The sequence below is a fragment of the Haliotis rubra genome, unplaced genomic scaffold (genome assembly GCF_003918875.1).
Source record: "Haliotis rubra isolate DU_JTF1 unplaced genomic scaffold, ASM391887v1 Scf423, whole genome shotgun sequence".
Classification (NCBI taxonomy): Eukaryota; Metazoa; Mollusca; class Gastropoda; order Lepetellida; family Haliotidae; genus Haliotis; species Haliotis rubra.
The window spans coordinates 134,806-162,316 of NW_025767106.1; the positions used below are offsets into that span (position 1 = coordinate 134,806).

At 40.6% G+C, this 27,511-nt stretch overlaps 2 protein-coding genes across 2 annotated transcripts in view; one reads left to right on the forward strand and one right to left on the reverse strand.

The window, feature by feature from the left end:
- Positions 1-16,670, reverse strand: part of LOC124288739 — a 101,603-nt gene extending 84,933 nt beyond the window's left edge. Inside the window, 5 exon segments of the mRNA XM_046725268.1 lie at positions 5,202-5,372; positions 5,682-5,752; positions 6,097-6,186; positions 13,490-13,594; positions 16,533-16,670. Coding sequence (XP_046581224.1) covers positions 5,202-5,372; positions 5,682-5,752; positions 6,097-6,186; positions 13,490-13,572 — 415 coding nt within the window. The 5' untranslated portion in view covers positions 13,573-13,594; positions 16,533-16,670.
- A 5,332-nt stretch (positions 16,671-22,002) lies between these two features.
- On the forward strand, positions 22,003-26,588 carry LOC124288761. Its single transcript, XM_046725293.1, has 4 exons — positions 22,003-22,173; positions 22,985-23,102; positions 24,259-24,428; positions 25,876-26,588. The coding sequence occupies exons 1-4, from the start codon at positions 22,125-22,127 to the stop codon at positions 26,043-26,045; spliced, it is 507 nt and encodes a 168-aa protein (XP_046581249.1). The 5' UTR covers positions 22,003-22,124; the 3' UTR covers positions 26,046-26,588.
- The last annotated feature ends 923 nt before the right edge of the window (positions 26,589-27,511 follow it).

The following is a 27,511-nucleotide window of genomic DNA, read 5'->3' on the forward strand; positions in this document are numbered from 1 at the left end:
ACCCTACGGTTACGACACCAACCCTGCGTGATTCGTCCATCGCACTGGATTGGTAAATAATCTGGCATCCCACCAAGCCGCGATCTCTACTTTAGTGAGCCACACTCGCACACACGCACACACACACAGACGCGTCACGACACGCTCGACGTACATACTTTACTTTACTATCTATTGTCTTGTCTCGACAGCCAAACAACGGGGTGTACAAGGACGACGACATGTTTCAAATCAACTACGCCCTCACACTGTCACACGTGATGGTAGCCCTCCAACACAGCATGGGCTGCTCAAAACCGACCCCACAATGACAACACGAAAGAGACGCCACACCCCAGACAGACCATCATCGTCGACATCGGAGAACCTGCCACCACCAACAACAACACCCACCAACACCGGCACGAAAACACGCCCCCACCACCATCACTACCACCACCACCATGGCCGACCACCCAAACCCGAAGCTATCGACACCCACGGGTCGCGATAGCAAGAAGAAAAGGAAGAAGACAAACGACGTCATAACAACGACAGTTGCCAGCGAAAACAAGAAAAAACAAAACCCCTGAAGAAACAAAAGACCTTCTTCTTCTACGAAGATAGGTATCCAAGAAGGTCGAGAGCTAGGAGGAGAAGAAGAAGAAGAAACAACTGTCGAACTCGATGGTGAATTACAGAGGCTCGTGGCTGAGCTGATTGGGGAAGCGACGAGTGAAAGCGCACCCGACATACAAACGAAATAAACGAACGGATCATGTGGTCCGTTGAAATGCAAAACCCGTTATTCGGTTGTTATTTTCGCACGTCTCTCTCTTTTCACACAGGAAAAAACACCAACAAACAAACAGCACCAGACTCGTTATAAAGGCATCACAGAAGCGCTTTTATACGTTTATTTATACTCGAAATGTCTGCGGTTAATTTACGCCATTCTTCTGTAGAAATAGATATACGTAAAATTGTCGCTTTGCCGGCTAGAAATTGTCTAATATCGATTATAGGTAGGTTTTCTTTCATACAAATGGAAACACATTTTGTTGCCGAAAGGCGTAGCTAATTCCGCATACACCCGGTATTTGTTAGGTTCGCACTCGTCGCGTTGACGATTGTTTTGAGGGGTACTGTTCTCGACGAATGTGGTAAAGTTATCAACACCAACATGCAGCACACGATAACTAGAGTAGTCGCCAATAGCGCGTGGACAGAGACACACTTATGCTTTAATGGCGATTTTCGTCTCAGTATCTAAGGTTCGCTGTTTTTATCCACGGTCTACATTCCACTGGTCGTATGCTACTTGTCTCTGAGAGGTACTACGCCCACCGATCTAGCTGAGGATATAAAGAAGGTGGAGGAACCGTTGTTTGAATTACTAAAAATATCGCTGTCTATGCGCACGGTTCATACCTCTCCCGGTTTGTTAAAAAGTCGTAGCAGCAACAACCCTCATTTGTTCCGATAAAACGTAGGAAAAAACAGAGGATTTCTACGGTTGGCGTGGGACGTAGCGCCCTGTTGAAAAGAAAGAAGCATAGGAGAAAGGTTAAGAGAAGCTTGGTATTCTAGTAGAGATTTCACATAGTTTCAAATTATGATGTCGGGGAATATGGATCACGTGCAATGTGGTAAAAGTGAGCTGGATTTATTTTCACTACCGGGTATGGTTTCCACGATGACGGATTCACATTGGACCAAATATAGCCCAGTTACAGGTCTCGGACAGTTGGACGGTACCATAAGGTTTGATATCAATAACCCTATAAACAGCTACGTAGACTTGGCCGAATGTTACCTGAGAATTGTATGCAAATTTAAGACGGTGGATGGCCGTGCTGCCGTCGCTGACAATGTGGTGAGCGAGGATGGTCAGACGGTGACTAGACACAGAGACGTGTGCGCACCAGTGACAAACACTCTACATTCTCTATTTCGTGAGGTAAGGGTGATAGCGGGGTCTAACCAGCTAGAATAACGGACAGTCTGGGCACCTATCGAGCGTTTATCGAGACCCAACTGAGTTGTGATCAATCACAAATAGACAACAACCTGGTAGCACAGTATTTCATTAAAGATAAGGTGGGTTATTTCAATAACTTCACTCTAGGACAGGGAAATTAAAACCCGCGTTTCGTGGAACGATGAAGCAAATGTGTCCCCAGTAGACCCGTAGAGCTCGTCTGGAAATTACACTCTGATTTGTTTATACAGCATAGATATCTCATAGACGGCGTGCCTTTAAAAATTGAACTGATACGTAGTCCACACAATTTCTACATGGTACACGGTAGCACAGACCAGGCTGGTACTCTCATACCCGGCTATGCTTGCCACATACTATCAGCCGAGTTTCATGTCAGACAGGTAAACGTAGCACCTGCCATTAGAGACAGTCATATCAGGGGTTTGACGTGTGGTAGCACTGTAAAGTATCCTATAGCCCAAGTGAAAACCACGGCACATGACATTCCTCAAGGCTTGAGAGAATATAATTCTGAACACTTAATAATGGGTCATATCCCTAAAAGAATAGTACTCGGTCTCGTCGACAACGAATCCTTTTCGGGGGTTTCGAATAAAATTCCTTTTAATTTCCAATCTTTTGCATTGACTGAAATAGCCGTAAAAGTGAACGGTCAGGAGGTAGGTAAAAGATGTCATACCGTCAATTTTGAGCCCGACTCTACGCGAATGTATCAGACATACCTGGAGCTGTTTAGAAATACGGGTGGCCTTGGGAGAAATTCCACGCACGCAGTGACTCTGGGAGAATTTTTAGACGGTACTACGTTGTTTGTATTCGATTTAACGCACGATTTGGGTGCTGACATGTCACACGTCTATCCGAAGAGCTCCGGTAAGGTTGGCATAGAATTGAAATTTTCGCAGCCAACGCCCCGAGCGTTGACGTTGGTGTGCTATAGAGAGCTGGACAGTATCACAGAATTTGACCACTTTAGAAATGCTACTATACACTGATGTAGACGACGGATAGGTTACATATCCTTCTAACATGTTGTACGGACGAGATTTACAATGGTTTTGGACATAACGACCCTTTTCTTAAAAACAACTACGGTGGTATCAGTAGTAGGGATACTTTGGAAGAGGTGTGTGGTAATGAAATACGCAGTATTATGCTTAGCAGGGTGAAAAGATTGAAATATCCTATCCTGTTTAAGAAGAGTGAGCCGGGCAGTCACTGGTTCCCGTTAAGTATAGAAGCACCCGGTAGATTACACATACACGACTCATACGGTATAGATTACACGCGAATTTGGGTCGAATTTCACGATTTTGTGTCAAAATATGGTCGTTTGCAATATACCTACAATAGAGTTCGCGTGCAGAGCCTATCGTGTGTAGCTTGAGGACACCATAGCCTATATTTCAGTAGCTGTGGTTCTAGGGGTATTTCCAACGACGAGATAGTGAAACATTACAGTCAAAAGAACACGCTTAAGAACGATTCGATGGTTTTCAGATGGTATGATGATAGCGTGAAACGTATGCTCGAAAAATTGTAAATAGGCGCGGGAGTAAGGTTGTGTATTCTTAGTGGATTCTGTTTTGATTAGCGGAGACAGAGACCCTCATGTGTTTGCTCCGACACGCTTGTATAACGAAGCATGGTGTACAGGTCCTTAATGCCTGGGGTGTGGAGTAGTGTGTGCCCCTGGGGATTGACGATGATGTCACGCACGTCGCTAACCTAACAGATTGACCTCCCACGGAGGGATTGACGATGATGTCATGCACGTCGTTACCCATGACTGATTGACCTGCCACGGAGGGACTGACGATGATGTCACGCACGTCGTTACCCCTGACTGACTGACCTCCCAGGCATCGAGATAGTCAGTTAGAACACGACAAACGAAGCTACGACAGGATGGCTACTTTTAAGGACTGGCCCGAACAGCTGGTTCAGAAGGGTAGACAGCTAGCCCAGAGAGGGTGTTATTATACCAGTGTTTCGGACAAGGTCGCCTGTGCCGGGTGTGGATTACGATTGTGGAAATGGTGTGCCGAGGATGACATTGACTTTGAACATCACAGGTTTAGCCCATCGTGCTCATTCCTGAAAATTACTTGCCCCGTCAGGTTTGATACTGACATGAGAACTGCTTTGTGAACTGAGAGCTGATTTGTGAGTAGAAATGTAATCTAAGCATATTTACGAATAAAATTTGTGAAATGTTGTTTACTTGCCTCTGTTGTGTTTTATAAAAAGGTGTTGACGATGTCTACCTCGTGGGTATATTTTTGGGGGTGGTTTAAACAATGAAGAATACGGTGCTCGTGTGGTCTTGTATTGTAGAGAGCTTTACATAGACTGCCCGACTCGATGTCTTCTATGTATTTGGTAGAATATAACCGCCTTCCCGTGTTGTATTGTAGAGAGCTTTACATAAACCGGAGGGCGCGTTATTCTTTTGAGCGTCGTGATACATTTGTTTTGCTGCCTTGTATTGTAGAGAGCTTTGCATTGGCAGCACGACATTTACAGACCTCTTTCAAAATTGTTATTCATTCCCGCTTTGGGGTTTACTATACGAGGTAAAGAACGAAACACTCCATACTACTCTTGCTGCTTTGCCGTTTTCTACCTCACAGATTTGTTTTTATGTAGAATATCACCGTCTTACCGTCTTGTATTGTAGAGAGCTTTACACAGACGGGGTGGCCGTGTGATGAAGAGTGTATAGGTATGCCTTGCGGTCTAGTATTGTAGAGAGCTTTACATAGACAGTACGACATTCCCTAGCCTCCTTCAAACCAGATATTTAATGGCACGCTAATGGTGCATTTATGAGGTAAAAATGCGTGCGAGAGCAATTGAGATTATTTTTAGTTTGACGGACGCACTCGGATTCTTATGGCCGCCATTTGTGTGCGATGTCACAGGGTGGTCAGCTCATGACCGTCTCCGTGACCTATGACGTCAGTGTAGTAGCATATTTTCGAGGTTGCGTCACAACCAGTGACGTCACCACCTTCGTTTGTAGGTCATGACGTCACGAGACCTATCGTCGTGACGTCATAGGTGTATGACGTCAGTGTGGCTGCATATTTTCGAGGTTGCGTCACGTTACGTCACCTCGGAAATGTGCGGTCACCTCACTACTACTCTACAAAGTGAATGGCGGCACATAATTGTCTCCGATATGAATGAATCGACTGAACCTATGTACACGTACTTCTGCAGCGTTCATTGCTGGGGTAAAAGCCTTCAGTACAGTTGTCACAGGTCCCAGGGGAAATACATGTGCCTCCACTCTTATACTGTGTGCTGCCGTTACTGTGGACGATGTGAGATGTGCTGTAGTCGATGTTGCAAGCAGCGGGGTTGATCTCGCTGTCACATATAGCTGCAATGTGTAAAGGGTGTTTCATTGTTACAGTATGTGTGGGTGAACATGTTAATGTCAAATCATCCGAATTCTGATTTATCTTGTGTGGTAAAATGTGCTCAACTGGAATTAGAACAAACGAAAGCATATTGCATTAGTGAGCATTCACAACAGTGAATGATAATCGATAGCCTGGGAATTTATTCAAAATACATTACACGGCCCGTCCAACCTTTAGTTACCAAGGTATAAGGATCGTCAGATCATAATGATAACAATTGTAGCAAGGACATACGTTCCTCAACCAAAGTAGCACAATTCACTTACGATGTGGGCAGTCTGTGTTATCTGTGCTTCTGTACCCTGTTTTGCATCTGTAATTTGTGGCTGACCTATGGCTGGGAGAACAAAAACGTGTACTCTTACGACGCGTATGATATTGTCAACATAAGAATGTACGACTTAGTACCAGTGTTGATATCATATGCTGTAATATTCTAATGCAGTACCTGCCTCATCTATGATCTGGTTCTTACAATTGTGTCTGGGAATTTCCCTTTGTCATAGAGGTCAACTGTGACGCAATGGCCACCAGTGTGGTTGTCACAATACTACTAAATATTCGATCAAAAGTCAGAACAGGGAGACCTCGTCAAATCACGAAGGTAGCGTCATTTGTATATTCAGAAAATAAACAAACATCATGAATAATACAATTCGTTTCAAGTAATTAAGTTTTTACCTGTATCTTGAGCACCGACGCAAGTACCAAAAACCACACGTCGTTGTGTAACGATGTGCCCAGTAAGTTGTATACGCCTCTACGTTTTCACTGAAAGGAAAGTAAGACTTGGAGGTATCATTATTTCTTCGCCTCACACATGTATTTAAAGTATACAGATGGAGAAAAGTATCGCAACACCCAAGTATTATGATAGGACCTATATTTAATCACAGTTTATATGTCATTTGCATCTTCACAGGAAATTATGTTACCGCCAAAGTCCTAAAAGGACTTTCCATTAACACAAAAGCCAACAATAAAGAATCTGAATGGTATAATTTGATTAAACACGGGTCCAGTGATAACTGAAATTAAGAGAACATAATGTGTCAGTAAAAGTATGTTCATACCAAACGGGTAACACAGTGCATAGTCCTAATTCATACAAATAAGGTCTCTACGTTTCAGAAAGAAAAGACACAGTCAGTATCTTGTGTAACCTCCGCCCACCTGGATGACGTTTTGAACCCTCGTCCTCATTGCCCAAGACGCTGAATCCGATGTTGGGGCAACCTGTTCTATTCTTGGTGAAATGTTTGCTCTAATTCATCAATATTCTGGACTGGCCGATCTCTCTGACGAACCTTACGCCCAAGAATGTCCCAAACATTCTCGATAGGGTTCAAACCAGGGTGGTAAAGGCTTCTTGATGTAAGAAATCAATGATCGCGCGATGTGACCTGGCGTTGTCTGTTTTTCTAATCATCTTTCGTGGATTAACCACCCAAAACAGGCATCTGTACAAGCCCTTAAGGTTTTGATAACTATAATTAGAAATATGTATTTTTGGGAAATATCATATAAATCATTCTTTAAAATGTTTTACGTAAAAGTAAGCCCAATACTGTTATATGGATAAGAAAAATGGGGTTTGAATAATTATGAATCTATAGAAAAAGTCCATTTGTATGCATGCAAAAAATATATCGGTGTGAAATCTAGCACATGTAGCACTATGGTATACGGCGAGTGTGGTAGATTTCCATTATACATATTTTCTACTATTAAAGTTAGAAAGTACTGGTTACGATTGTTATCTATACCATGTCATAGATTTCCTTAGAATTGTTATTTTGTATTTATACATACTACAAAATCTGCTTTAAATTTGTAATCTGTAAGTATTTGACATATGCTTTTCGGCTGCTCAGTTGTAAATATTGTGTATATAAATGTACTATAGGCCTGAGGCCTTTTAAGAACCGAATAAAGATTGATTGACCAGGCGTTGTCATCCATAGAGATTGGGCTTCTTAATTAGGGATGATTATCGAAATGAGGCACTACATGCCTCCTCAAGATTTCCTATTGGTATCTTTGTCCATTCAGATTTCCTCTCACTGTGACAAGCTGAAGTTTGCAGTCATACGATACACAGCCCCATACCATCATGGATCTTCCGCCGAATGGAACTTCTTCCAGGATGTTCCTTTGAGCATATGCCATGTTCCTCTGTCGCCATACACGCGTCCTTCCGTCAGTAACAAACAGCAAAAACCGGCTGTCGTCTGAAATATGGATCTTCCTCCAAGGAGCCAGGTTCCACCAATGTCGGTCACAGCACCATCGTAATTTTGCATCCATGTGGGCGACGGAAGGTCTCCTGGCCTTATACCCTGCTGTTTTCAGTCGATTTCTAACAGTTTAATGACAGAGTTGCAGATGTGTAAGTCATTGCCGTTTTAACATTGGACTTGGTGCAAAGGGAAATCGCCGAACAAGTCTTACTAGGGCTGCGTCGTGTCTAGCTGATGTCTTGCGTGGTCTGTCTGAACGATCCTTTACTTCGTTTGTTTGGTGATATTTCTTCACTAATCGACTGATTGTTGAAGGGAGGTGACCTAATTGCCTGGCTGTTTGTCTCATGGACAACCCGGCATTAAACATACCTATAACTTGCCATATTTTGACTGACGTTAGTTGAGGGGGTCCCATAGAGTTGTTTCAGAGTTTAGTTTTAGTGTTGTTTTACGTCCCACTCACCAATATTCTAGCTATATGGCAGGTTGTTTAAGACAATAAGTATGCAAGAGTGAATGACAATTTGAACTGTATTTTCATGACACGATACTACATATCGAACTTATCACTTCATGCACTGTCGCCTGAAAAAAATAATAAACACAAACGCGCAAACTAATAATGGTTGTCGGTCTTCCGTCTAACTCCCAAGGCAGGTTAAATCTTTCGTTCGTGTCACAACGGCAGACTCTATTCGGCATATTTGGCCTGTTTGTGTCACGATTTACTATAGTAGTAGTCAGCTTACAGAATCTGGGATTAGAATGAAGTGTAGTTCTAAGACGAGCGAACAAATTTAGCCTGTACATGAAGCAATGTTACATATTTACAGAACGTTTTCACCAGATATGTAACCGACTTTTAAGACACGATATAAGAATTAGATATGTGTATATCATGAATAGCCAACAGTCGTTTGTTACTTAAATACCTTCAGGTGAGATTGTTATATGTCAGGTTGAGACCTCAATAAATCGCTCATCATAGATGGACTTTAGCTGACAGTGGACTGAAGGAACGAACAAACATCATCATTTCCCTCAAGATCTAACCCTGCCCGACTTTACTATACACTATCTCGGCCTCTCTGACACACACATGTAGTGATTCATCAAGAATGTAAGTGGATAACACTTATTGCAGTCCGTTTGAGACAAAATGATACCGATGAATTGCAATCTAACAAAAAACAAATAGACATAAAAGAATCAAACCAACGCGGACTGCAATAAAAACAACAGACCAACTTTATTGGCAACTCAAGGAACAGCGCGAAAAGCGAGATGCACGTGCATTAACGGGTTCTCAGCAATCTTTTGAACTGAGATGACACGTACCCCAACTGCACAGGCAGTGCGCTGTATGCGCTTGGTAATTGCATACTTGGGTCTCCCCCTGTCGTTTTCATCCTTGAAGAAATCATAGATTTTCTAAATTGTAGACTTTCGTCGGGAGAAAATTTCATTTTCTCTCACTTTGTCAATCAGCAGTAATCACATGTCTCTAACGTCACTAATGCACGTGCATCTCGCTTTTTGCGCTGTTCCTTTAGTGGCCACTGCGCCCTTGTAACAAACTGGGAAAGCGCACAAATAAATGATGACAGTTTATTACACAACTTTTTTATTTTTGTGACAAAAATTATGCAATTGTTTTCTATAGATGGTCTGTTGTTTTTATTGCAGTCCGCGTTGGTTTGATTCTTTTATGTCTATTTGTTTTTGTATTAAAGTAACAAGTGATCTGTTAAAGTAACTTTGAGTTTGGAGTTGAAACAGTAACAACGGCACAGGACGTATTCACATTACATGACAGCAAACCGTATTAACTTAGAAGTAATGTTAAGTATTAAAAGGGCGTGTTTAAAAATGTAGCATTCTACATTCTACAAAAGAAAGAAGCATGTCTAATTGTCCATAAAGGTCAGCATACGTCTTAACATTACGGAAGTTAATTTCGCAAATTCGTGTTCTTGTGGTCTCATTTGACAATGTTGAGTTTGTTGGATATAACAACAGGTTGCATTGTCGCTTTCTCGACAATAGTAACAATTCGAAATATTGACAGCGCTTTTGCGAACATTTATATTCTCGAATATTAATCTTTCCAAAGGTCGTACAAATGACCTCTACAGTAAACCATCGCCTTTACTTCATCTCTTGCTTTGGGGCAGATCGTATGTTCGGGGCATCTTTCAACTCTTCTCAGCTGGAAGATTGACCTCAAGATTCCCCTAATCTAAATCGGGTTTTAATATTTGAGTCTACGTTTGAGACAGCTTTACCAAATGAATTTCAATGAATAATCAAGTTGTGTTTTTGTCTTTTACGTCAAGGCATGCCGTTATGTGTCCGTAATTAAGGACAATTCCCGATTTAATCCTTTCCAAAGCAAGGAACAAATACAACATTTATATTTTTTATTTAGATGAAAGTATACTTGGCGTCATTAATGAAGGGTGAAGTAACACTATTTCTTAAAAGTTGTAAAATCTTCGTTTTTGTTTGAAATATGCACAACTGTATGTTTTACAAACTTTCTTAACAGAATGGAAAAACACATCAGGCTCTTAGAAATGTCATTATGACGTTCTTTAACGTTCTTTAACGTCCGATACATTCTGTTACAAATGACACATTTGTTATTCAAATTATCAACATGGAAATCCACCTGCCACTTAATGTCAATGATTTGCTCTTCCATGGAAAATGGAGGACAATACACATGCATTGATGCTTTTTCACTGTCGTTCACTGTTTCGTTTAATATCGCATCTTAAAATGCATCCTTGTTTTGGCACTTGCTGAATTGGGTCAGACTATATGCCTCTTGGAATCTGGTCAAACTCAGCGGCAGGTTGCTGTCCGCTTTAATGTGAGTCAGAGTGCTATTGGTAGACTGTGGCAGAGAGGGGCCGTGGAATATGCATGTCGACCTGGTCGACCCAGAGTCACAACAGTCCGAGATGATGGTCACATCATTAACACAGCGTTAGGTAACAGATTCCTTAACGCAACAGGTCTTCAGACAGAACATTTCAATGTTAACATTGTCAGGATATCCAGGAACACCGTTCGTCGACGTATAAGGGCAGCCGGACTCCGCTAGCCTATAGTGGTAGACGAACTGCAGGTCACCTAAAACCACGTCACAGACAGCCGTGGTGGAGATGGAGTAGACATCGTGGTGGCTGGAATCAACATCAATCGGGTCCTTCCATGATGATCGGCAGAGGATTTATCGTCGCAATGGACGGCGAATCACAGATGCAACTGTGAACACGCATAACCGATTTGGCGGGGTGTCGGTCATAGTTTGGGCAGTGATAACTCCTACTGGACGTATTCCACAGCGCGTGGTCGACGGAAATCTTACCGGACAGCCTTATCGGGACGAGATTCTGGCTCCTGTAGCAGTACCATTCCTGCAAGCTATGCATGGCTTGTGGTCAACCTTCTTTACTGCAAGACAGCAACACTAGGCCTCATAGGGCCAGGATTGTCACGAAATTCCTTTGAGAGCAGGGTGTAGAGCGGATGGAGTCGCCAGACCTCAACCCAATTGGGCATGATTGGGATGAACTCGGTCGACGTGTGTACGTCACCCAGCACCGGTGATCTCCTAGGACTCTGCAGAGCTCTAGTGGAGAAATGAAATGCGATTCCGCAAGCTTTCTTTTTGCACGTGATAAGGAGCATGATACCAAGGTGCACCTGTGTCATGAACGTGCGTGGAAGGTACACAAGATATTGAATGACCGAGTGCTTCATGCTTTTCGTTTTCATTTTGGGGGTTGGTCTATACAACTGGTGTTTGCTAGTGCTGTTTAAACTTTTTGATTGTATGTCACGATGTGTCACGTTTGTCAACACATTAAACATTTTGGTGACACTCTTAGTTCTATTTTTTGTGTGAAACCTTTCTTCACAGGTGCTATAGAGCATTTGACCCTGTATTGAAGATGCCTAGTATATTTATGTTGTCTGTATGCTTATAGATTCAGGGACCTTTGTTTCTTAATTATGCATCCAAATGTTCATACACTTACTTGATATGAATGCGTTTTGTTTAGTTTTTGCTTTCTCTCTGTTGCTTGTTTTTATCTACAATACATTATACCTAACATACAATTAGAATTGGTCAGAAGCTGTTCTGATCAGCTAATGCTGTACCACTTCCAAAGCCTAACCACACTTAAACCATTTGGGAAGTTAGATGACATATACTTACGGGATTTTGTACTTTAAACATAAACACTAATCATCAGAAGGACTGGTGACATATCCGTTTTCGAGGCGATTTAGCTCGAGAATGTCATCTTAAATTTCTACACACTCAGTCAGTGGTGTACTTCAATGAGAATCTGATACTAAAACCAGTATGTTTCTTATCAGATTACAAAATATATCAGCCATAATGCTATGATAGCCTCATAGTTCCAATATCTATAGTAAGTGTTCACAAACAGGTAAGGTAAAAGACATCACCTGTGATGTTCTTTTCCTAGAACAGCCATTTGCAATAAGAATGAGTTTCCCGACGATATAAAGTATTGTCATCTTATACTATTTTGAGGTAATGTCAGTAGTCCTTACTTTTATGGCGTGTTACGTCTTTTTATGCTTGTGAACATATTGAACATATCTTATGACCACTCACGCACGGGCAGTGTTATTTTCGATGGGTTTCCTGAACATAAAATAAAAATCTAACAAAAGCTCCTCTCACATACTAGTGATTATATATTAAGAAAAAGGTTTACTGTGTTGCATTTATTATGTATATGGTCCTTACAGAGACATAAGTTCGGGCGGCAAACACCATTTAGCAACTAACTTGTAACAGATACTCCAAAATTTGCTCTTTTACAGAGTAACCATTCGACTTACAACTATATATACACCATGCAGTATATATATATATCATAAAGCATTATTTCATGCATAAATCTGAACACATTATTCTGAATAAGTCCATTTTTCCATCACGTAACAAGCTTGACCAATTAGAATGACTGACTTCGAAGAGTTGATTTCCGAATTGAAATGATAGGTTATGCTATAAGACAATGTGTTATCTTTTGTATTACTGGACATATGTTTCTCGCCAAAATCTATAAAGATACTACACTCTGGGAACAAACAATGTCATTTCGAGAATACATATTATTGTTACAGAGGACTGTAGAAGTAAACTGTTCAACATCTTCACAGCAAAAAAAACCAGTACAAGGTAACATTCCAGTAATGTAGAGTCAGAAAATCTGGAAAACAAGTATTGTACATGAAACCCTTGAGCTGATGAAATAATGGACCAGAGGTGCGTAGACACGTTTTAGTTACGTTTTAGTTACACAAATACCTTCAAAGTAGTGCAGTCTGCGTTAGAGTTAAAAGCAGATATTTTAAATGATACAATACTGGACAACATGGAGGAAAGTGCAGCGTGTTTAAGGTGTTTGAGACCACCATTAGCTAAATCTCGTAATATTTCTATGATTTCAAACCAGATCATACAGACCGTTCCCATGTCTAGCTTAATATATTAGTCAATTAGCATGTAGCTCAATAAGAAAACTTTGCTCATAACAATCATATAATGAGTAAATATCAATAATAAAAGGCCTTTTTTCAGCTGACTAAAGATCAGTATATCTCACTGTCAACAGGTGCATGTTTACAGTACACAGAACAATCAAACTTAGGATAGCAATATTAAAGAAAAATCTATAATTTTTGAAAACTATATTAAATTTGTTTGATTTTTTCAGATAAATACCCAGTGGATATATTTTGACCGGCTAAGTGATAAAACAGAAATACTTTCTTACCCATTTGCTTGCAGTCCTGTGCTGAGATTCCACGTTGCAAGTGTACAGACCCAGAACACTATACAGTATTGTACAGACACCATACTTCCTTGTTGACGATGTTCACTGAAGGATGACAAGAACGTATCACCGCAGTCCTTCCCTTACATGTGAGAAACACTAATATATATACTGCCGAACACTACAACAGTACAAGGAAGGTGATTATTGAACCGTAGTGATCCAACTGGGAGCCTCAGAATTTTGTTGCAATTTGAGTAAATGGACAATTATACTTATTGAGACATCCCTGGGTTATCATATGACTTTTATCTCTTTCAGACGCTGGGAGTTACTTTCAAGCAGTGGAAGTCAGGATCAGTCAAAATGTCGTAGACTGGATACTTTGTTACCATGTCTAGCGCTCTGCAATTGGTGCATAACCAATAACTGATCGGTTCTGTCAAGCTAAACTGTAACATGCATCAGAGCGGCCTTGCACCATAAGCCGATGTAAGTCAAGACAAATACTCTCAAAAAGCGACCCGTGAAGATCCGGGTTAAAATTGGTCTTCAGCAACTCATGCTTGTCGTAAGAGTCGACTACCGGGTTCAGGTGGTCAGACTCGCTGACTTGGTTGACACATGACATCGTAAGCCAATTGCGTAGGTCGATGCTCATAATGTGGATTACTGGATTGTTTGGTCTAGTCACGACTAATTATACATCGCCGCCAGACAGCTGGACTGGAATGTAGTCTTGAACATTAAACAAGCTTGGGGAATGCTGTTCATTGTGTGAACCAACGCTTCTCTAAAGTCAGCTAACGTCAATGGCTGATTCCGGGTTCCATTTCACGCCAAGCGTGCTCGGTGAGGACAGGTCCAGAGAAACTGCTGGACAAGGGAGTACCGGAGTGGTCGGGCATTATCTTGCTGAAACGTGAATTTACGTCTCTGACCTTGAATGAACGGCTGCACATGAGGTCCAATGATCTCATCCCTGTATCGCAGACCTGTCAGATTGCCATTGACAATGACAAGTTGTGTCCGATTATGAGATGTGATGTTCCTCCATACCATCACGCAATCGCCACCAAACCGAACAGCGTTGAACAATGCACGCATCAGCATACCGTTTACCTCGTCGTTTGTACATCCTTGCCCTGCCATCTGAGCTGTCCCGATCAAATCTCGACAGTGAAGAAAACACCATCTCAATCTTGTCTTCTGTACCGTAGATGCCGTGTGCATCAGGCAAGACGTTGACGTTGGAGCAGAAGTGGACGTCTTGCAGGCTGTCCCTCAATCGGATCCGTATCGTCCTGGAACTGATTGTGGACGTAAGCCAGGAATGGTCCGAGCAGTCAAACTGACAGCCTGGAATCGGTTCCTTAGATGGGTCAGCCGAATGTGGTTGTCTTACTGATGTGACATCACGCATGAACGCCGGTTCGAGGCCAATCTCTCGTGTTCATATTATGTTGAAAACGTCTCCACAGAGATGAGATTATGTTTCGATTGACACCAAAATGTATGGCCACTTCATTTTGGGCCATTCCAGTCTCCAGCATACCCAAGACGCTGAATTTCTGTAAGCCGTGACATGACGTGCAAAACGTGAGTAAGTTCATTGTGCACAAAGTGCACGTGTCACGACCGATACGCGACATCAGAATTCATATTATGTTATGTTATGTTATGTTCTGTTATACAACGAAGTTGCGGGGGATATAGAAACGAGTTCCGTCCGTCCGTACGTCTGTTCGTCCGTACGTCCGTGCGTCCGTCAGACTTTGTCCGAAGCATATCTCCTAAACTGTTCGTGATAGCTTAACCAAACTAGGTACACATGTCAACCATGATCCCTAGATGTGTCTTTTGGGCGTTAGACCCAGATGCGAAGTTTATTTTTGTATTACATGACTTAGGCTGTGGCAATGAGGATGTCATCTTGTTGCATTTCCATGGCAACAAGTTAGGCTTCAACTGAATTTGGTGGTAGTGCTCCTTCCTGGAGCAGATCTTAAAAACATTTCAATACTCTCCTTCCACTTTGTTGTATAAACTTCCACTTTGCTGTTATGTTATACACGTTAGTATACTTTCTGAAAACAGTGTTAGAAGATAATTAAGCTTTTTGATTTGATGAGAAGCCAACTTTATTTCTGTAATAAACAGCCAACAACTTAAAAATTTATGCAATACATTGAAAGTGTAACACAATACATTCTGACAAATAGGAGAATGTCTTGGTGTTCATTCAAAACCTTTAGACAAAGGTTTAACTTCCTAAGTCTATTTCGTCTGAAATATATATTACTTGTGAAATGTCATTCTAAGTGCTGAATAACAAAAGGAGGTTTCGTTAGGAGACACAGCCATGTGGAATGTCAGCCTGTCAGGCACTCAGGGTAAACTCCGGACACTTAGAGTATAAACATGTGATGGTCGTCACACTAAGGTTAATCGCAAAACACGAAACATATGTTACATGAATGCATCATGTAAACCACATTACTAACTACATGTACATACCCGTCATATCGCTGGAATATTGCTGAGTGCGGCGTAAAACTAAACTCAATAACAACATGTACATACACAAACAAAGGCGAGTTTTGAACTTATACTGAACACTATTTTAATAATTCGGACTGGAAATTCTTGGGCAAATTTAGCTGTCGTTATTGGTGGGAACAAGCATGTGAAGCTTCATTGATAAAATATTGGTCGTGTGGTTTCCGACGAGAAGACATTTAAAGACGCCGGATGCCAGTAAGACATTACTTTCAGTGAAAACAAAACAACACATTTTGCATACGTGCAAGTAGCGCCTTTTTAAAATAAAACCTGGGAAAGTAACTTATCAGGAGGTCACCTTTGTATGCACCAACTTTCTTAAAACCCATTCCGGCTTATATATTTGGTCATAATGTCACTTTAGCGTTATTTTGTGAAGATTCTAAATTATTCTCGTTGGTTCTATTACGTACATCTGTAACGTGCAGATACACATATCCACAGATAAAGAAATATATACACGAATGTATAATATACTTACGATCTTGCTTTTGATATACATCCAAATATTGTCGGGGACAAACAGAAATATCACAACTGTTTTCTGTGCTTCTGCTACGACAGTGTTGCATTCAGGGCTACCGTACCCTGGGTATAAACAGGTCTGGATACTGATGCAAGTACGCTGTACCAGGAAGTTGTGAAAAATGCATGACAAACGACGGTGTAATAAAGCAAAAAGGAAACGCATGACAGCATCCTTCGATCTAAATTTGACAACAACGAATATTGTGTTGCGAAGGAGAAGAAACTTGACACTCCTTGTAAGAGATTCTTTTCCCGAGGAAACACTATTTCAGCCCATCTTCATTACATCATCTGCGTGATCATGATCGACATGCACGAGCAGTAAAGAACAAGGTCCACGTAATCGAATATGATCCATCTTGGTTCGCCGTCGACCTGGGACGATTGGAATCTGATGTCGTCCTTTTGTCGGACCAGTACTAACCCAAATGTACCGCCAGGAAACAGTAGGATGGTCTCTGAGTTGCATAAATTCCTGTTAAACTCCCGAAGTGTGTATATACTCTCCCAAAATAGAAAGGCATACGTGATATTGATATTGATATGTTATATTTTTCGTCATCAAAACTTAATGCATAGTGCTAAAAAGCATCTTCGGAAACTTAAATGCACGTTTACGTTCGAAAGTGTCAACTTGCATGAAAATGTCATGGCGAAAAGGAGCAGTTCTGAGGAACCGTACGCGTGAACAGGAACATTGGTTAGACTTGTTTTGCTTCTAGACGGTTATTGACATTTTTTGCTAAATGAAAAAAATATAGTTATTCCGCGACTCACTGCTGTAAATCGGAACACTGCCATTGGACGTCGGAGGCTGGGGAGTCTCTCAATCTGCCTGTCAACATGCACTTCACCAGAGTACCAGTATCTTCAGAATGAGAACATTACAGTGCTTCCATGATCTTTGAAATAGCCCGACCTCAGCCCCATCGAGCATTTGTGGGATGACCTCGACCGACGCGTACGTGAACGTCAACAATCACCCAGACGTTAGATCAACTGTTGCAGGCATTGCAAGAGGAATGGGCCAGAATTCCACAATGTCGGTGCAGAGCAGTTTTGGGGGCTCATGGCCACAACAGATACTGAAGACAACGCCCAACTGGGAACGGATGCTGCAAATGATCCAGAATTACATGTGTCATCTCGCTTTAAAGGTAGCAGATTAAATTTGTGAACATATACCTATCCGTTTCTTTTTGGGGAGAGTGAAAAATAATTTTCATTTGACAACAGAGAAACGTAGTTAAAAAATAATCGTATGCTTACGAAGATCCAGGTTAGAATTGATCTTCGGCAACCCATCCTTGTCGTAAGAGGCGACTGAAAGGATTGTGTGGTCAGGCTCACTGACTAGATTGACACATGTCATCGTATCCCAGTTGCGTAGATCGATACTCATGCTGGATTGTCTCGTTCAGACTAGATTGTTTACAGACCGCTGCCATATAGCTGGAATATTGCTGAGTGCGGCGTTAAACAACAACCAACCAACAAACGGATATGTCAGCGAGTGTAGCATAGTGTTGACTTCATTATCCACGGTGACGTCACAGGTGGACGTTTGGACAGTCTTTCAATGAAGCCAGCATTACAGCTCGTGGTTTTCATGGGTTTCAGATTGCTGGATTTCATAGTTGCAAAAACGTTTCATGAACTTAAATAAATTGTTTTTATGCCTCAGCTTTAGAGTTTAATTAGTTGGAAAACTGTCGATAAAGTTCAGCCATGTGGCTTGTATTTAACAATTTTGCACTACATCCTCCCTTGTAAGCATCTAAAGGGACGGTGTAAATGCAGCTAGGGTCCATGCAGGAAGCAAATGTACTGTAAGTCCCCATTGCCGATAGCATGGTGACCTAGCTTCAGATGCTGGCGATCATTAGCCCGTTTCATATGGTATTGTTCTCTATAGTGATAGTGATATCTAACAGTGATATCCAAGTTGTTTTACTGTCCTTTGTCGACAGACTTATCATGTATTTACCTTTTATTAACATATGACCTGTTATGGTCAGGTAAAGGCTGATATATTGCCGATGTGACTTTAATGTTTTACCTCACTTCTCTCCTGTAAAGGATAAAGACTTTATTGTCATGACTTCCTGCTTGTCTTTCAATGGATTGTTGTAATATACTGCACATGACAGCCAACAATGGCGTAACCATGCCACTGTATAATTATGGAGAACACCTAACGACAACCTCCATCTGCCGAACGCCGTCAATACACTGGGTCGGGTCAAGCCGGGTCGTTTTGCAACAATAAGACATTGTGCGATGTCACAGGGGAGTCTTCGAGAATTCGTCTAATATCGTGAACAAGGAAGTTTACAGAAATGTCTTAAGGGATGAAATACATGCTTGGCTGGTTTCGTGAACATGCTCAGATCAATATCTAACAGGGACACTGTAACTGCTGTCTACGAAAAAAGACTTCATGGGCATATTTCAAATATTTTTAAAGTAGGATGAAGTAGGTGCCTACATGAAGTGACATGTTAAATGTCCATATCGACGTCACTGCACGGTACACAGTCAGTGCTCCTCAACAACGCCCACTAACAGGGAAGGTGAAACAACCTGACTCGAGCTTTCCCCGACATTGCATACAGTGCAGTTGCATAATATGTTCTGAAACGAAATGTTGAATTGCATTATATGCATGATTCACTGAATCTGTTAAAAGCATTATCTGAAGGTCCGGGAAGTGTATTGAAAATGCAATCGTCTTTTTCCTGGGGAGTGACATGCACTCTATTGGCATATCGTAACGAATTAGTCATCGTTTGACACTGAATCTATATAAAAACCTCCTTTGTCCTTCTTGTCAAAAACTATTTCAAATAGATAATCTGAATGCTCGCGTTAGCAATGCAGGAGCATGGAGAGATTTTCATGCATGCTGACATTCCAAGGTATATTTTGACAAGTGTACAAGGACGACAAATGTTTTAAATACACTTTATGGACACATTGTGTTAATAGTTTTGAAACATTCTGATAGTAATATTACCAATAGTGATGACTATAGTGGTAAAATGAGGTATGGGAAGTATTTCGGTGTGTCGAAAAGGGAAATTATTTCTGTGGGACTGTACTTTCTCGATTTCTCGGGTATATTATGTCTCCTGTGTAAGTATACATGGTTGAGCGATCATGCATATACATCCATTAATAAAATAATCTCACACATAAATCGACAGTATGTAAATAGCATCCGATGATAAAACAGAAGTATACACTTACATAAATATAGTGTTCTATTTAAGTGAGTGAGTTAAAATGTAAAGTCACATCGGCAGTATTTCAGCCATATCGTGACCAAGAAAGTTGTACATATATAAATGAATCAAAATAACGTTAGCAAATATATTTACCTGTCGGCAAAGGACAGTAAAACAACTAGATTATCACAGAAATAAATTTAAAACTAGTAATTAAATCTAAAATACTTTAACTATAAATGACAAGACAATATAAAAACAGGCTATAGATCGCCAACAACTGAAGGTAGATCACCATACTAGGGACCATGGGGACTTACAGTACATTTGCTTCCTGCATGGACCCTAGATGGATTTACACCATCCCTTCAGCTATTGGCAATTTTAGATAATCTAGCCATAAATTAAAATAACATATATGCTACGATTAAACATAGTGGTAGGTTTAAATTAACTTTGAACTATTTTGGGATCTAGTTATGTATTAAACAGCCATTTGTAAACAGAATTGACACGTCGAGTTAACGACGAAAACACCCACACAAAAAATCACTTGTACACAAACACAAGCACATTTAAAACATGTTCATGCCTTCAACAAGACGACAGTTTTTAACTTAATTTCTTTTGAATTCCGTATCACTAAAAGCATGCAAGATGCACAAGCAGATTTAATTTTATTTTTTTCAGGATAAATATTATAGCTGAAGGACCCTTCTTTCAAGATTATAATATGCACTTCTCAAATCAATAGAATTGTTTTAATAATAATAATAATAATAATGAGTGAATCTGTAACGCGCCAATCTCCACGCCAGCTGGTATGCTGTTGGCGCTACAAGTAAAGTTATTTGGGTGAGAGTCTAGACAAAGTACTTCTTAAATAAAAACGTTTTGAGGAGAGTTTTGAAGGAGTGCAGGCTTGGGGCTGTTTTGAGATCTTAATGCAGGTGTTAATTATGAATTATGTTAAAATGGTCAAAATTCTGTACATCATGAAGAAGGAAAGTGACTTATAGTTAACTTGTGAGCAAACCCTGCTCAATACCCATGCATGTATCATGTCTCTTCATATGACCACACTCTCACGGCACTTCGTAACCTCAACAAACATGTAATATATCTTAAAGTTTAGACAGGACATTCAGTAAAACAATGTTCCAGTCATATGTGTATGAGTGTGTATTTATCATAGATAACAGATAAGGAAACTTCAGCGTGTGCAAAACGCTGCTGCACGTATAGTGACCCAGTCACGTAAATCTGATGACGCTCTGAAACTCCTACATTCTTTACACTGGCTGCCCATTCACTATAGGATTCAATTCAAGCTTCTGTGCCTCACTTTCCGCTGTCTGTCTGGATCTACCCCTTCGTATCTGGCCCAGTCCCTCACACAGCACCGCCCATGTCGCTTTCTCCGTTCACAGGATAAACGTTTCCTCGTTATCCCCACTGTGAGGATTTCTACGTATGGTGAAAGGTCCTTTTCGTATGCAGCCTCTACAGCCTGGAATCAACGACCTCAATATCTACGTGACTGTACAGAACTTTCTAATTTTAAATCTTTACTAAAGACTCACTTTTTTCAGATTAGCTTATGAGTGTAAACGATAATTCCTTGCATTGTTTCCATGAATCGCTCTAATCTTTTATTCTCTCTTGTAGTCTGTTTGTATGTACATCTATGTCTTGCGCTTTGAGCATGTTGTACATGGAAAACAGCGCATTACAAACATGCTATTATTATTACTATTATTTATTATTATTATCATATTGATTGTAGCTTGATATGACTTACACGAACCGTAGCAAGTGAAAACATTCCCTGTATATATTGATATCAAAACGGTCGATCTCGCTGGTCTGGAACTATATAACCTAGTCCGATAAAAGCAATTTGAGCTTCTATTATACTTAAATCAGATTTCTAAGGGTCAAAACAGTCTTAAATACACACGAACAAAGCCTTCTTGTAGTTGGTTCAAGGTATGTTTGCAGTCATTCTGTGGTTGTTTTAGCAACAGAAACTAGATATATAACCTCTCGTGTTGTCCATGGTCATTGTATAGAACTGCAAATCTCTTTAATCGATTCACGAGTACAGTTTCTTTCATGCTGAAACCTCTGTGCTTCGTGTATACTTGAGCATGAATCCGAAAGCCATTAGTTGCAAGCGGCAGATCAGTTCAAACATCCTGGTAGGGATCAATTAATGGTCAATACAAATACTGCCTCCATCTCGCTCATCTTTGTGTTTATATCTTGTGTATGTTCTCACGTATAGACAAGTCAGCAACAATGGTGTGATATGTAAGATGGGAACAGTTTTACTTGCTTCAATACTGGTCATATTCCACTTTACAGGTAAGTATGGCTGAAATATTGCCGATGGGACGTTAAATAATAACTCACTCACTCACTCACTTTACAGGTAAGATGGGTAAAATGTATGTTTAGGAGATAATCCTATTGTGTTTACATTTTGGAAGTGATTATAGTTGGTTGAACGCTGCTAAATGTTTTATTTAGCAACGTTCAACCAACTATAATCAACTTTCAAAATGTAAACACGATAGGATTATCTCCATTCTACCATGAAATATGCACCATGAATAAAACGCGTTTTAAATATGCACTCATTACCTTTGCGTAGTGTTGTTTACTTTTGTAAGGGTTAATGAGTGCAAAATATTCCTACCCGCAGTGAACCGGCTCTCAGAAGTGGTTATTGAAATTTTTCACTTCTATTTTTTAGTAACAGCCAATCAAAAACGAACATACTTAAATGTCATGGTAGAATTACATTTAACCTACCGTTGTATACGAGGTCTGGTGATCATGGTGTTTTACAAAGGCTACTAAATGGCAGTTACTGGGGGTGTTAAAGTTATTGTAACTGACTCGCGAAGACGGAGACGCTTCGCTGTTTGTATAACGATTATATGATTCCTCCAAACTTGAAGTTGGTAGATCATGCAAGTATATATGACCCAGAATACGACCCTCAGTTGTCCATGAAGGCTGAAGCTGAAGTACTCCCCCCAGAGGCGTGGAACTCATAGGAACAGAAATTCCTAGTTCTCATTTGTGAAAACGTTCAGCGGCGTCAGTATTCTATATTATCCTAAGTTCAACAAACAAACTATTCTAGCACTTTTATTTGTTTTCATGACAGATGTGTATTGCGTGGAATGTCGAGAAACCTCCCTTACTTCTGGCTCACGGTCCTTCTCGTGCCTGTACGGATGTTGTGGGGAAATATACCAGCGATACTGCTGTCCAAGTGACGAGGAGTAAGTCGCTTTATGGCCATGCAAACGTCATGTACATTAACATTTTTTTATCTTGATCAATGTAACCTAATCGCTGATGGTCACGTTGATGCAGTCGCTGTGCAGAGTTACGTCTATGTTACGTGTTCTGGAATCAAACGATCGCGGCTTCAAATCCAGAATTCAGACTGATTCTATTTTTGTCGACATGATACACAAGCTCTAGGGATGGTTGTAGCCCATTAGACATACGTCCATTTCTCATACGGCCACTAGTCCGGAACGAGCCGGATTAATCAAAACAACAAAGGGCATGCTCCCTACCATATAATAGACTCGCCCGCTTTTCTTGTGTGAGAGCCAACTGCTTGTCAAACATAAGTTAATACGTCTACTCTGCATACCGATTGTTTTGAATACGTTCTTAGAAAAGCGATTCGAATTGAACTATTATGCCAATTTAAGGAAATACTCCATTTTAAAACTTAGTGTCTCTTGAGTTCCTGGACGCTGCTAGATATTTGTATCCACCAGACATCTAAACTGACTCTGTGTGTGAAAAAGTACAGAAAGTCATGAAAGTTGTAATTAACGCCAGGATTTTTTATTACTTCGGGTTTTATTCTCAAATTCAACTGATATCACATTTAACCACTATTTATGCATGTAATATGTAACAGTACTGCAGACAACCACTAATCATAAAGGCGAGATGGTATATTTACATCTGATCGTGACCGTATGCACAATCAAATTGTAGCCGTCATAAGTTTCTGATGTCCTGTGCTACTGTTAAGTAAAATATGTTTCACGTAAAATGAATTTCCACTATGTCTTGATGTCGGAATAAGTCACCTTACCCCGTTTTGCAAAGCGATATAAGCGCTACGCCTATCGTACGCTTATGTTAAAGTATGGGAATGTCACCTTGTGGAACGGGGCCCAGCACTGGTTGCTTGTCGTAAAAAAAACTGAAAAGGGATCAGATGATGTGGCTCTGTAAGTAATGTGACGGTATTCATATTGCAATGGTTTGCTCAAGTATTTACAGGCGACGGTGATGTCACTGGAACGTGGTTACATGACTGGTATACATCATTGTTACAATTCTGTTCTTTCCACATGCATAAACATTCAATCTGAGACAATTTTACTTATCAAATGTTTTCTGTGGAAGGGCGTTCCCCATCGAGGTTGTCAAGGCAGGGATTGGAGTAGGCGCCGTCCTGGTTCTAGTTGTCATAGTAATTCTTGTCGTCTTTATGTGTAAGAAGAAGACGTCACACACACGGGCATTGGTCGTTCCTCAGAATGTGAACTTGAGAACCTCAACGATTCCGCCGCCAGGTAGGTGAAGTCCTGTAAATTCAATTCAATGTGAAGTGTGTAAACATTCTGTTCCAGGTCTCACTATTGGCCTGGTATATACCTATCTCTTGATGTTATGTGTGCACATTTTACTCAACCCCTTTCCATTGAATGGTGTATCTGACTGTCACTCACACGACCTGACTGACACATGCCACTAGCAACTTCTTGAATACACTCAAAGCTCAGATTGTACTTTAGACTTTTTTGTATCATAAATAGTAGTAGTTGGCTGTTGTATGAAAATCTCCTTACACAGTGGGGCCAACAATAGTTACGATAATACGATCTACCTGTCTCAAATGTCCGTTGTACTCTATGAAGTATCATGTTGACTATTTCACACTAACAATCAAAAATGACAAAATGTTCAGGCAACCTTGACTGACAGGTGTAACTCGAAAAACATTTGTCCAAATTTTAAGTAGATGTGAATTGTGCACATGTATATATAGATGTATGTTCGTCTCATAAGTCAGCTGGTAACAATCGAATGAAACTGCTAGCCATATATATTGCCTATTACACTGTACAATAAATCAAATATATTTTATCGATGTTATTGGACCATAAAATATCGATTTATGAAGAAAGCTTTACACTTAAGGCACCGAATATTTACTATTTTAGGTTCATGAAACATTCTTCGTAGGATCAGACATGTTATATTGTAACAAGCTGTAAGTCTGTCGTTACTTCCGTTACATGGTACGTGATCAGGCCGTGTATTGATAAACCGATCGATCCTGACATCTGTAGTATTTGCTGACTGGTTTAGCAAGGAAACGATTAATAAAGCTACCATCATGATCAAACAGTCAGATTATTTATAGCAGAAAAATGCCAAACGGATACAATACTGGAACAACTTACACTCTAAGGGGTTTTGTGAATTATCTGTCCCTGTAATTTTTAATATCAAGGCCACTTGCTCAAAGCGATCTAGCGCTACGACCATCTTAAGTCTATGTTACGGCGTGGGATGTTACGATCATCGTGTCGGTAAGGTCACTTTGTGCAAGTGGGGGCTGTTCCTTGTCGGGTAGTAATCGGTCTAATATCCCACCATTTTTGGAGAGTATCTACAAACGAGTTTTTGGCAATAACAACAGCAGAGTCAGTGTACTGAACTGTAGCAGATGTTTGACGTCATGGACGATGAGAGAGTTATGATGTAAGTGAGTTCCCCCGTAGCACACCCATTATGTTTCAGAATCCCCGCTCGGGAAATATAAATATATACCTGCATGTTGTGTACATCTATGTTGAGATCGTTGGTAGCCACAAGCCTGTGTGTGGTATCCAAAACGTTGTGCCGTCGTTAAACAATTTACGTTTACAACTGTGTTGGTATTACGTCAACGCTGTTCTTCGGATTAAGTCATCAGTTAGATCATAAGGGTGATAACATATCCTTACTTTTCAGATACAGGATACACCTTGAAGCCAGAGACTGTCCAGGCCGGCTACCCCCCGACTCAGGCCTTCCCCGGGGGTGATGTATACACAGGACCTGTGCTCCCTGGCTACACGCAGTCCTACAACGCACCCCCTCCACCTTATAATAACAATGATGTTGTGCCCGTCAACTGCTGACAACATTTACTCCATAAGTTACACGACGGTCAAACACGAATACACAATATTCATTGACTTGCTTATATGTATATATATCTATATATCTCTCTTGGAGGTTACGCTCCAGTCTGGTGAGAAAGAATCAAGTTCGAGTCCCACATGGTTTCGATGTCTGAACTTAATTCGTCTTTGATGAAAGATGCTGCTGCACCCTTTGTAGTAGTTGAGTAAACGGCTGTCCTATCTAACTGAACGTAACCATCGTCCGATCTGTACTAAATGCTGTTCTTTACTATGAATGGAGTATGAGAATTTGAGAATACTAAAGTGTAGTATTGTAAGGTTACTACCCTATCGGAACGTCTCCCAAACGGATATAAAATAATATTTCAAATTTAGATACAATAATCTTTAAATCTACTTCTATTACGAACAAAACGGGGCGGCTAGTTCGAGCTCGGTACAACCGTAGTTTGTTATAGGGATTTCAACTAAAATGTACACCAAGCTACCAATAAAACCAGTTCGTTATAAGACTGTTCGTTATATATAGTTTTCTCATTTATAATAGTTATCACGTTTAGTTCCTCGTTTTAGGCCAAAAGGTAAGTTCGAAATTTTAGTTGATTAGGATTTAAGTTAATTAGCATAGCTCTGCCCAATCGTTTTATTTTCCACTGCGCAACATTTGGTAGCAGAGCGTGGTTTCTCTGGTTAGAATATTCAGTTATAGTTGTGTTAGCATTTAGTTCAGTTAGATAGTTTAAGACATAGAATAGTTACTGTGAAATAACTATTCACTATGTCAGAGTCCAAGGCAACTGCTGGGGCTATGTTAGAGGTCGCTCCTGGCGAGATAGAACTGAGAATAGCTAAACTTAAACATCAGAAGACTGTATCAAAGTCGGCTTTAACTAAAGCAAAGAACAAATTGTTGAATTTAGTTGAAATTGAGACTCCAGATCGTAAAACAATCAGGAATGCCATAGACCAGGTTAGTTCCTTGCAGAGCAAGGCTACAGGTATCCTAGTGGAGTTATTAGAGGCTTACAGCTTGATTGGTGACTCTGACAAAGTTCAGAAAACCAGTAAGGAAATTGAAATTGTTGAAGATGAGATTCAACTGGCCCTTGATAATGCTGAAGGGTTTCTTAGAACCAATGCACCTGCTAGTTCAAAGGCATCGAGCATTAAGTCTGGAATATCAAGGTTATTTCATTCTGACGCAAGTCATTCGCATGAGAACTGTAAAGGTTCACAACATAGTTCAGGCGTTAGTCAAGGTGCCAAACCTAATTCACCCAACATAGGCTGTGTTTCACAAAAGTCAAATGTGGTTAGAAAGCTTCCACTTAACACCGAAGGTATTATTCCTCTTCAGGTAAGTCATCTAGGCAGCACAATTTAGGTGAAGACATGTGGAAACAATTGAAGCGAGTATCCATCCCAGTATTTCATGGTGACACTAGAGAATACGAAGGCTG

Bases quoted from the DNA above. Each gene is read 5' to 3' on its own strand.
- LOC124288761 (XM_046725293.1), top strand. From the start codon at position 22,125: ATGGGAACAGTTTTACTTGCTTCAATACTGGTCATATTCCACTTTACA. The intron at 22,174-22,984 runs GTAAGTATGGCT...TTTTCATGACAG, and splicing joins GGTCATATTCCACTTTACAG to ATGTGTATTGCGTGGAATGT. The intron at 24,429-25,875 runs GTAGGTGAAGTC...CTTACTTTTCAG, and splicing joins CTCAACGATTCCGCCGCCAG to ATACAGGATACACCTTGAAG.